General features: G+C 38.6%; 1 protein-coding gene across 3 annotated transcripts in view; it reads left to right on the top strand.

Moving 5' to 3' along the window:
- The window catches only part of LOC108101728 (guanine nucleotide exchange factor DBS), a 240,935-nt gene extending 231,547 nt beyond the window's left edge, over positions 1-9,388 (top strand). For all 3 annotated transcript variants that reach the window (XM_043208208.1, XM_043208209.1, XM_043208207.1), the window contains 6 exons: positions 5,689-5,865; positions 5,916-6,233; positions 6,296-6,493; positions 6,781-7,224; positions 8,623-8,749; positions 9,154-9,388. In XM_043208208.1, coding sequence (XP_043064143.1) covers positions 5,689-5,865; positions 5,916-6,233; positions 6,296-6,493; positions 6,781-7,224; positions 8,623-8,749; positions 9,154-9,266 — 1,377 coding nt within the window. In that variant the 3' untranslated portion in view covers positions 9,267-9,388. The remainder of the gene's footprint in view (positions 1-5,688; positions 5,866-5,915; positions 6,234-6,295; positions 6,494-6,780; positions 7,225-8,622; positions 8,750-9,153) is intronic.
- Positions 9,389-12,512: the final 3,124 nt, after the last annotated feature.

Genomic DNA, 12,512 nt, shown 5'->3' with positions numbered 1-12,512 from the left:
AACGTTATTTTAAAACAGCTGCAATTAACTCTTCGTTTATGTATTACAGACATTTTAGAAAACATGTGCGTCAGGCAAATCACAAATCAAAAGTAAATTGTAACATGCGCTGCGCCAAAGCATGGGTAGAAGGAGAGAAAAATAATAACAAAGGCAAAATAGCAAGCGATTTGTCTTCAAAAACCGTACTGCACCGTTTGAAGCTGATTGCTTGCGTTTCGTCTTCGTCTTTGCGCGCACTATTTTTACGGACAGCGAATTCATATAACTTGTTCTTCACTGTTTTTTGTCTTCAGCATCGCCTTTATCTTCATCTTCGTCCCAGCGCGCACTATGTTTGCAGCCTTAAGATAAAAATGTTCGCTTGCCCTCGTGTTTTTTATACCCTTGCAGAGCAAAGGGTATTATAATTTCAGTCAGAAGTTTGCAACGCTGTGAAGGATACACCTCAGACCCCATTTACCTTCTTCACTCCACCTGGGAGCATAGGGCCTCTACGATTTTTGTAGAGGATTCATTAATCTTTTGGTTTTTGATCGTACTGGTGATTAGCCAGTAGCGACTTATACTAGCGGTGGGATTGCCACGTGGCGCCATCTATGAGTGACGGAAGTTCTATTATTGTGTCCGTAGTAAAGTGGACGAGAGGGTGTGCGGGTCCGGGGAGCCGAAATTGTTTTGAGTCTGTACGTCTGTTACATCTGTACGTCTGTTACATCGGTACGTCTGTTACATCTGTACGTCTGTAACATCTGTACGTCTGTTACATCCGTACGTCTGTTACATCTGTACGTCTGTTGCATCTGTACGTCTGTTACATCTGTACGTCTGTTACATCTGTACGTCTGTATGTCTGTCCGTATGACCGTCTGTTCGTCTGTCTGTTTCTCTGTAAACTAGTCTCTCAGTTTTAAAGCTATTTTGCAGAAACTTTCCATAAAGTTATGTAACAATTGCACGCAAAAAAAAAATTATTACTTCGCTATGATATTATTAGATCGACTTGATTTCTTCCAGATGGTGTTTTTTAACTAATTTCGGATTTCGAAATAAATTTTTATTAAAATCGGAAGATTCTATCAAATAGCTGCCATAGGAAAGATCGAAAAATATATATGTACAGTCGACTTTCGTTAATTCGAAACTCGAGAGACTCTTGAAATATTTCGAATTATCGAGTGTTTGAAATATCAAATGGTTCAAAATTTGCGAGAGAAAATAAATAAAACTTCGAATTATTAAGTGTTGGTTAATTTGTATTTATTAATATAAAAATGATAAGAATTAAGAGGTACATTCGTGTACGTACATATGTACATGTATTCGTAATGTGAATTAATTTATCTTTCGAAAGAACTTTGTTATACTGGTTTGCTTTAAAGCACAATTCTGCTCACACACTGCTCAATAACTTTTTTTAAGAGAAAAAGTGCCTGAAATGCTTTTTCATCACTTTCGTTTTGTAGACATAAGCTTTGTAAGGTATCAATTAAGGATCTTTATACTTTCTTGGGCTTATAGCTAACACTAACTTTTAATATGCATACCAACGAAAGAGTAACAGTAACTGAATAACTACACAAACCAATTGGTAAGAAGTGTGTGCGTCAAATGGTCAAACTACATAATCAAAACAAAAACAAAGGCAAGTTTGAACTTGTCGCAAAACTTCCGCCTTTTTTCTCTGCAACTTTGAATTGTCGAGTGTAAGACGCTGATGAGTTCGAATTAACGCGTGGTTTGGTTAAATATCAATGATTTTTCGTTCGAATTACCAAGTGTATGAAAATGTATGGATTTAGTTCGAAATATAAAGAGATTTCGTAGGGACCTCGTGATAACTTTGAATTATAGAGAGGTTCGAATTATCGCAGGTTTGAATTAACGAGAGTCGACTGTATGTTTAAAAATAATGAAAACAATTTTGCTTAGCCCTTATGTATTTGGTTCGACTTATTTGATGACTGCAAGGAAGCTAGCTTCCTTTCTTGTTAAGTTAGTTGTTGCTGTTTTTGGACATTAAAACGACTGATTATGGCTGTATCATCAGCAGAGGTTAATAAAATTGTCTAACTGCTTTTGAAAATATCAGCCGCATATATGTAGGACATTCAAGTGCACACTTCCTTGGGGTACTTCAGCTTCGGTTTTGTGGCTGGCAGAGGTGAAGTTTTTACATCTTACTATAAATACTCTGTCTTTGAGATAAGATTCAATCAGTGTTTTATGGTTTATGGTAGCTCAGTGTTGATTTTGTAAACCAGGCCGTCAATCTAAACGCGATTGAAGGCTTGAGATACATACGTCTAGGAATAAGGCAGTGTAGAAGAAAATAGTAGAAATTGTAGAAGAAAATAGCCTCATTCAAGTATTAAATTGAATATGATGGTGATACATTTAACCGCACATACAGGCAGTTCAATTATTAATTTAAGCGGGGCTTTTTGGATTCATCTCTTTGGTTGTACTTGTTTCAAAAATAATTTTGAATAATAATTTAGAGGAAGGCTCTGCTGATGGGATATTTCGAAGAGTAAATTTATTCGCCGGCGGATGAGGTTGGAAGACATTTTCTAAGTGAGAGGTGAAGATGTTGGTCTTTCCCTCGACACTACGCGTCGGGTATGATTGGTGGTTGAATGATTGGGTGCGCTATCGATAGCAAATCTTTGTATCTTTGATTAAGGTAACATCGATAATGGCCTGACAGTTTTTGTTTATAAAAGTGGGGTGCTTCGCCTGTTGCTTAAATACAGTTTTGAGTTAGGAACGAAGTTAAAAAAAACATTCACTCCTGTTGTTGCCTTTCGGGCTTCCCCGCTGAATATGGTGGGGGTTTGCATCGCTGCCAATAACCAGACATACTACGTTGAGTAGCTCGCTGTTTGTAATGATTTTTCGCACGCTTGGTGTTCTCTTTTTTAAAGCCATATACGCTGACAGTAGCCTTATTGAATGAACCATTAACCATGGTAGAAAAAGTACGAGGTGTGTTCAAAAAGTATCGCGAATTTTGTGTTTTTTCAAAAATTATTTATTTATTCATGAATATCTATTTTGTCCCCTTCAAAGTAATCCCCATGAGATATTATGCACTTGTGCCAACGATTTTTCCAATCTTTGAAGTACTTCAAAAAACTTTTTTTATCTTGTTCAGCTCTTCCTTCGTTGCCGTCTTTATCTCGTCAAGCGTAGCGTAACGTCGTCCTTTCATGGGCCTCTTCAGTTTAGGAAACAAGAAAAAGTCACAGGTGGCCAGATCTGGGGAATACGATGGCTGCGGCATCATTAGTGTGTTGTTTTTGGCCAAAAAGTCGCGCACAAGCAACGATGTGTGAGCAGGGGCATTATCGTGGTGCAAAAGCAGATTTTTGTTCTTCCACAAATCCGGGCCTTTCTGGCGGATTGCTTTGCGCAAATTGCGCATAACTTGCAGGTAATATTCCTTATTGACCGTTCTTCCCTGTGGCAAGAACTCATGATGCACCACGCCCCTGCAATCGAAGAAAACTGTCAGCAAAACTTTCATATTCGACCGAACTTCAAGTGCTCGGGCGTCCGGCACGCTCTTCGTCGTTCACATCTTCTCGGCCTTCTGAGAACATTTTGTACCACCGATAAACGTTGCTTCGGTCCAAGGTAGCTTCTCCGTATGCCACAGTCAACATTTGGAATGTATCCACGCACTTAATTTCGTTTTTCACACATAATTTGATACAGGTTCTTTGTGTAACACGTCCAAAAACACGTGTAAGCAAAGCAGCTTTCAAAAATTAAGTGAACATTCAAAATGGCCGAGCTTGTCGGCATAAGTGAGAGACATGAGTTCCAACATAACGCCACAAAAAAATCGAAATTCGATACCAGGTACCCCGCGAAAATTCAAAATTCGCGATACTTTTTGAACACACCTCGTATAAAGTCGTATCTTCGGCTGACAAATACTGCGGGTTTAGTCCATTAAAGTTCAGTGTGGTTTTTGAACTGAACGGTTTTGCGCAGACGATATTTTTTTAAAACTTAAACCCTTGTGAGCAAAGGAAACTTACTTATTATGTAAATAATAATATAGCGTCGCACACTATAAAAGAAAATTCTGAAGTGCAGGTCTAGCCAAAAATTATAAAATTGTAAGAATAATTTACCCACTTGTAATATGACGAGCTATTTTAAAACACATGCTTTGCATAAGGTTAAAAAAAATCAGGCGAAAGCCCCAGCAGATATGGCTGTTTCCCCTTCCCGGTAGCCTAAGTTTTAACATAGGCATACAGTGTAAAATAAATAATAATAAATAAGGTTTAAAAACACTCCCTACTGCTGTTTTTTTGCACAATTTTTCGAAGACAACCTTTTACTTCAACTTATTGCATTGAATGGTAAGGTACTGACGTAACCGAATATGGGTGGGACCTAATTGTTTCTCCAGTTTGATTACATTCCAATTCTTAGCTGAATAAATATAAAATCGAATTTTTCTAATTCATAACTATTTTTCCTTATATGTTTTGTTTCATTTGATTTGGAAAATGTCCAAATTGTTTTAAGCTTATAAGCCCAAAAAGAATGAATGATGAATCATATAAAAAACAAGAAAGGAAGCTAGCTTCGGCAAGCCGAAGCTTATATACCCTTGCAGTCATCAAATATGTCAAACATAAAGGCTAAACAAGATCGAAGCTAAGAAGAAGCTATTCATTTTCCATATTTTCGACTATAGATCATATGGGAGCTATATGATATAGTTGTCCGATTTTTATCAAATTAAATTCGTAATTGAAGAGTCTTTAGAAAATGTTATATTCCAAAAATCATGCTTATCAGATAAAAAACAACGATGGTATAACTTTATTTCCGTAATTCCGAAATTCAAAAATAGTTAGAAAACGCCATCTTGAAGGAATCAAGTCGATCTGAACAAAAACAACAGAGTGAGAATTTTTTATTTCATTCTCTCGTATGGGAGCTATCCGATATAGTCGGCCGTTCCGGCCTGTTCCGACTTATATACTGCGTGCAATAACTACACACCTTTTGGAAATTTTCAGCAAGATAGCTTTAAAACTGAGAGACTAGTTTTCAGAGGAGGATAGAGGGACAGACGGCAGTAAACATTTTTCGATCGGGCCCTACCCAAAATTTTTTCTGCGTCTGCCCCTGGGAAAGGTCGAAAAATATATCTATAAATAATGTTAAAATTATCGAAAATAAATTAAAAAAAATTGACAGAGCTTGAAGTTTTTTTTTTTTTTTATCAAAACGCCTTTTGTTCGCAAGCAATTACATACTTACAAAAACAGATTTTAAGCAGTATTTTATATAGGGATTTATATTTATATGGCAATATAAATGGCAATATGATATAGTAGGGACTAAAAATATGATGTAGTCCCTACTATATCATAATGCTGTCATATAAATCACAAAATTTATGTTAAATTTCGTAAATCTAGAGACGTAATGTATAGTACACTTTATTGGTAAACTTTCAAGAGTCAAACTAATAACAGGAAAAAGTATGAGGTGTTATTGTAACTATAAATATGTGTGTCTTATTTTTTTCTACATTTATGTTATAAGGGTAAGGGTATTTAAGATTCGGCTCGCCGAACCTATCTTTTTGAATTAACTGTTTGGCAGAGTTTCTTTAAAAATTAAGTCTACATTTTATATTGCCTATTCTTCCAGGGCTACAGTGATCGCCTTAAGTCAGAAGTTCAAGCCCCTGCGAGTCTACAAGGGAAAGAAGATATACTATTTGGAAACCTTAAAGAACTATATAGATTTCATTGTGAAGTTTTTCTAAAGGATCTTGAAAACTGTATTTCAGCCACTGAACTGGTTGCCCTATGCTTTGTTCAAAGGGTAGGTTTTAATTAGTTAGCCTTAGCTTTTATTAATTTTCTTAATTATAGCGCGACACATTTTATCAATTGTACTCATTCTATTGCCAAAATATCCCACGTTCAGAGAGGTTGCGTGAAACCCTAGTAGATACACATATATTTCTCCAAGAGTGTCAAAAACGACTTGGTCATAAACTCCCGCTGGCTGCATATTTGTTAAAGCCAGTTCAGAGGATTACAAAATACCAGCTCCTTTTAAAGGACTTGCTGCGCTTCAGCGATAGTGGTAGCTGCTCCAAGGAACTTCAAAAGGCACTTGATTGTATGCTTATCGTTTTAAAATGTGTCAACGACTCTATGCACCAAGTAGCAATAACCGGGTTTCCGGTAGGTACTTTCTTTTTAATTAATATATCCGCGGTAACGCAGAAAAATATTACATTTTTCAGGGTGACGTAGCACAACAGGGTGAACTTTTGATGCAAGACTCATTCCAGGTTTGGACAGAATCCAAAAAGGATATTCGCCTTCGAATCAAGCCGCAGCAGCGACACATATTCCTCTATCAAAAATCAATGCTGTTTTGTAAGGAAACTTTAAAGCCCGGCCACAACAAAAGCACCTATCAATTTAAGAACCATGTTAAGGTAATATTTTCTTTATTAAATTTAAAGTTGATTGGTGACGAGCTCATAATGTTAAGCGAACTTTACTCAAGTATTTCAAATATTACAAGTTTTTTTGGTACGACTGGCATTGCAAGTATCAAAGCCACTGGTTATGTGACTTAAATTTAGCTGCTGAGTTTTATTAGCTTCCTTTGCTGCAGCCTTCTTACAATTTTTCACTTACAAAATATAATTTTTACTTTTTGAATATATAACTAGTTAAAATTGGATTCATGTACCACTTTTTTTTGTATTTACATCTACAGATGTCGCAAATTGGATTAACGGAGTCTGTGAGGGGTGATACAAAACGCTTTGAAGTTTGGCTACAAGGGCGCCAGGAAGTTCATACCTTGCAGGCACCTTCAGTTGATATAAAACAAAAATGGGTTGCAGAGATCAAACGTGTCCTCTTCAATCAACTCGAGGAACTAAAAGGAGAGAAAATAAAACAATATGGAATAAATCAACAGGATTTTAGACAAACAACTTTTTGGGATTCCCCAAGCAATACTGTAACTCCTACTAACCACACAATATATGTAGAAACCCTTCCAGAGGCTTCTAACCTGAAGTCGAAATGCAGCAGCGACTTTTTTAGTACTGTTACCGAATTGTCGGACAAGGATCAACAACAAAATTGCAGTTTTAGCTTAGAATGTTCAAACAGCGAAGAGGAACTGGCTTTTCTTGAAGAAAGTAGCTCCCCGGTAGGTTAACTAAACATCTTAACTATAAGATACATCTAAGTATGAGTTAACTATTGACTTAGCACAGAACTCTATTATCCTTAGGACATGCAACACTTTTTTCTATTATTAATTTTATAATATAAATATATATTTTTGTGTTTATTATAGTTTATAGTTATTAACATATTTATATATTACAGCAGCAGTAGACTTGTATGTACAAGTATATTAAAGTCCGTCAGTTTTTATTCCCTTCATAGCAAATGGTATTATAATTTCAGACACATACAGAGACACCTCAGACCCCATAAAGTATACATATTCTTGATCAACTTCTGACTGAAATTATAACACCGTTTTGCTCTGCAAGGGTATAAATATTATAACTTCGATGTTTTTAATCCCAAGATCATGATTTTTAAAATATGGAGTGTTTTAAAAACCCTTGAATCGAGAAAAAAATTTGATTTATGGTAAATCCGACAACGTGGTCATATAGCTGCCATTAGAAAGATCAAAAATCTATATAGAATTAACTGAAATAAAACGATAACATCGTTTTTTTTTTTTCAGGCAATCATGATTTTTGTGTTTCGTATTAAATTTCACAAAAAATACAAGAAGTTTGCAACGCAGTGAAGGAGACTCCTCAGACCCTTTAAAGTATATATGTACCTATAAATAAATAAGAAATTATGACAACGTTGTTTTTGATTAGATCGACTTAGTTTCTTCCAGATGGTGTTTTTTAACTACTATCAAATTCCGAATCAAATTTTATCAACATCGGATAACTCTATCATATACAATAGCTGCCATAGGAAAGATCGAAAAATATATATAGAAATAATGAAATAATTTTTTATCCCACGACCATGATTTTTCAACATATTTGATGTCTGCAAGGGTATATAATCTCATAGCTTCCAAATCAATTTATGATCGTTGCTGTCTATACAGAGGCAAGCCTTACATCAGAATGTTAAGCAGTTCCATTATTTGTGCGAAATCTGGCATACATTGGCAGTACCCTGACGGTCAGGGCCTGACCCGACGTTCTGACGTTGTTAGACGGTGTCCAAAGTAAAACCGCTTAAAGAACTAGCTTAAAGAGTCATTTTTCGCATTTCTGCTTAAGTTGGCTTCTCTTCAGAGGTTACACGAATCCCAGTGCAGGAAAATAGGCTTGTTTTAAATAACAATTTTTTATAAAAATTTGATAAGCTTAAGTTTTTTAATGTATTTTTTGTGTTAAAATAATCTAGGATTGGCCTAAGCCAATGCAGGCATCTGGTGTCATAACGCAATGGGTATCTGATTTTTTTTTGTTTCCTAATTGAGGTATATTAAGAATTAAATTTAAAATTTGAAAACTATTACCTCGACTTATACATTTATTTGGTAAATCTTAAACAGGGTGATACATTTGTTGTGCTGGCTGATTATTCAGCCATGACACACTCGGAAGTTGCGATGCGGGAAGGAGATACGGTAGAACTGCTGAAGGTGGGATGTGCTGGTTGGTGGTACGTGAGAACTTTAGGTAACTTATAAATTTGATAAGAGCAAAATTTTGAACTATTTGTTATTAATCCACATCTAATAATCGTAGGTTTATATCACTCGCCCTATGTATTCAAAAAAATTAATGAATAAAAAAGTAATGGAATTCATTATTCAAACATCTCGTAGCAAAATTAACTTTAAAAACCATATTTTTTGGAAAAAAATAATAGAACACGATTTTGGTGAAAGTTTTAAAGATTTTACATTACAATGCGACAAGATATTTGTAAGATATTCCGTTTTAACTTAAAAAATTTCGGAAAAGTCATGTTATTGTTATTTAATCAAAGCAAGTGATCATAAAAACCTAAATGGCAGATTACCCTCCTTATCTTTTGTTTTAACATTTAGCTATTCGTACTGATTATAACTTTTTCACAGATACTAATGCAGAGGGATGGGCTCCAGCAGCTTACATGGAACATCTCAATCGAAAATCGGAACGAGTCTTAAGTCGCCATAAGGAAAGAATTAACTTTAAACAACCCAACTAACATGTCAATAGAAATAATACTTTTTAGCTACTTTCATTTCATTTGTATTTTTAAGACGAAATTAAAATCTAAAAAATTCCACATAATATACAGGACCAAATCAGGTAATATGCCTAGACAAACATAAAAATGTTATTTCCCTTATGTTTTTTGGGGAAATGGTTATGAAAAATAAAGTTTATGAACAAATACAAATATCCGTGCGAAGTTTAATTTGTGTCTCTCTGTTATCGGAAAAAAAACTGTAAACTTAGGAACAAATTTTAAATTATAAATACGCATAAATAATTTATATTTTATGAAATGTGTATCTTATTGTTAATACAAATAAAAAAAAAAAACAAAATAATAATGACAAAATATAATGAAAATAAAACATAAAACAAACAAATAATTTTGAGTTCCAACCCATGCGGTTTAGTTTCTCATAGTAAATTCCTCTTTGTATAAATAGGTTATTTTTTAACTGAATAAAGTCCCAGGGAATGTTTAAATTTCGCATATTTCGTAGTTCCCCAAATTATTGATTGGGTACACCATGTCTTTGCTTTTTGGTTATTTTTGTTATGAACTTATTTTTTTTGGTCTTCTCACTATGGACGTGCGGCCAGCTCATCCTACCAAATTTCAATAACGTGACCCTCGACAGTTATATAAGGATACAAACAGAATTCGTTCTCAAACGCGAGTCTCCATAAGGATCCAAGAGGAGCTGTGATATCTGCTAAGAATCCGAGTTTCCAATATCTTTGACTTTACATTTGGTAGTGTTTATTGAGAGTATGCTATATAGACATTCGGTGTTAAGGTTATCTTGGGCTGTCATAGAATTTTCGCAGATAAAATATTATATTAGGTTGTTTGGTAATGATATGGTGGGGCGTCCGACTGAAGGCAGCAAAACTCCTGGTGGGCAGCGACGGCTGGCGGTGTTAAGCTGTGGGGGTGAGAAAAGCACTCGGCGATCGCGGGAAGTAAAAACACTTGGATTTCGGGTAATAGCGCGGACCCGCCGGGCGTTTATTCAAACGATGACGAATTTGGTACTATCTTAAGCCATTCTAAGCTAGGCGCTTGGAGGCGCAGCGGAGACCTCTTGCGCTCGGGGAGTGGAGAGCCTGGACGGCCGAGCGCGAGACGCTCAAAGCTTCGTCGATCGCTCGGATGGGGGTGCGGACGCCGACGCCGGGTTCGATCTTGAGGACGACTTCCAACGAAGCTCCCTCGACGACTTTCGATCGGAGGATCGCCGTGCACACCCTTTCCTTTCCGACATTGGTGGTCGGCAGACGAAGGCTGGACGCCAGGGTGGCGTCGATACAGCTTTGAGGCGAGCAGGGGTCGATGAACGCCACGGTGTCCACGATCTTCGGACCCGCCTCCAGGGTGACCAAAGCCGTTGGAAGGACGTTGACGACGTGGTGTTGAAGGAGGGTTGCCAGCGTCGGAGCGGCGTGCGCTGCGCGAGTTGAGGGCTCTGGTTTCGAGGATGCTGAGCGCGGTGGAGAAGCGAGCGCTCTGCGAGTTGGTGGATCTTGCCGGCGCGAACGCTGCTGAGAAGCGGAGCCCCTTTTGGAAGGCTTGGAAGGCTCGGTGATGTGGAGCAGCTCCTCATCGCACGTTCTGCACCGGTCACCGCTACGGCAGTCCCCTTGCGAATGCTCGTGGGCAAAGCAATTTGCGCAGTATTTATTGACAAGAACTGCCCGTAGCCGCTTCTCCGCGCTCAGCTTGAGGAACCTCTGGCACCTCTTTAGAGGGTGGATCCCCCGGCAGACCCGGCAACGGTAGGACTGCGTGCCTCGAGTCCGCCTGCTCTCCAACACTTGAGCGTTTTGCTTACGCGGAGCCATTGTCTACGGGTTTCGGCGTTGGATCATGAAAAAGAAAAAAACAAAGAAGATGTTTTATAAAGGTACGACTCGGGGCTTACGGACTACGGACAACGACGTATGGATTACTGGGTAGAAGTTTGGGGAGCCTCTCCGGGAAGGAGAACAATTTTGGCTTCTGGACGCCGGACAATGCCGCGCGCCGTCCGGATGTCGACTACGCGGACGTTGCCATCGGCTCCAGGAAAGACGGAGTCGATTCTACCGAGTCGCCACTCATTTGAGGGTAGATTGTCGTCTTTGATGACGACCATGTCCCCGACACGCATATTCTCGGTGGGACACTTCCACTTGTTGCGCTTGTCGAGCTCTTTAAGGTATTCATCCTTCCATCGAGCGCGGAATTGCTGATGGAGAGCTTTTAAGTGTTGCCACCGGTTCAATATGGACTTGGATTCTCCATTTACTTCGGGTTCCACTATGGATAGAAGAGGGCCGCCGACAAGAAAGTGCCCTGGTGTCAACGCTAGAAGATCAGTGGGATCCTCTGACATGGGAGATAGCGGTCTAGAGTTTAGACAAGCTTCAATCTTCGCTAGCAGAGTGGCAAGTTCTTCAAAGCAATACTTCCGCGTAGCTGTGCATTTATAAAACAATACTTTGAAGCTCTTGACACCAGCCTCCCATAGGCCTCCCATATGGGGTGCCCCTGGCGGAATGAAATGCCACTCGAGCTGCTGGTGACTATACGCATCAGTCACAGACTCTTTAACGGCCTGGAGAAAATCTCGGGACAGTAATGTGGAAGCGCCAACAAAGGTCTTCCCATTGTCCGACTGCACTTGGCGAGGACACCCTCTTCTGGATACGAACCGAGCAATCTCTTTTTGTAAATAACGCAGACCTTGCAGGCATTGATAACTGCCTTCACCAAGTTTTTAATTCTCGGAACCCAATATCTGGACCGGGTGAGACGTACCACCAACTGATTACCTCCGTGAAGCATTTTGAGATGCGTAAACTTTACCAGAAGCCGAGAGAGTGAACATTCGTACGGGAGGATTATCGGATGTCGTTCATCGTAACGCAAACTTTCAGAGGCTGTGACACGGCCACATGCCCTTATCAGCCCCTCCTGATCTAGGAAAGGGTTTAAGAAGAGGATCGAAATGGAAGGGGGCACCGGAAGCTTCTGACTCAAGCAGCGATACTCGTTAGATAAATACTTGCGCTGAGTGCAGAGAATCATGAGCCGTTCGGCGACGACAAGTTCCTTGGCCTCCAGACGGATCTCTGAAAGCGGCGATTGTTTTTTGCACCGATTGATAAATCGCTGGACATACGCTGGACATACCCCGATCAAGGATGTCTTCGTTCGGAATATACGCCACGTGGGCTTTGACTGCTCGCTTTT

This window comes from Drosophila ficusphila, unplaced genomic scaffold (genome assembly GCF_018152265.1).
Source record: "Drosophila ficusphila isolate 14025-0441.05 unplaced genomic scaffold, ASM1815226v1 contig_414, whole genome shotgun sequence".
Lineage (NCBI taxonomy): Eukaryota > Metazoa > Arthropoda > Insecta > Diptera > Drosophilidae > Drosophila > Drosophila ficusphila.
Note: the sequence above shows the minus strand (reverse complement) of the source record. Positions and strands in the feature narration are given on the sequence as shown.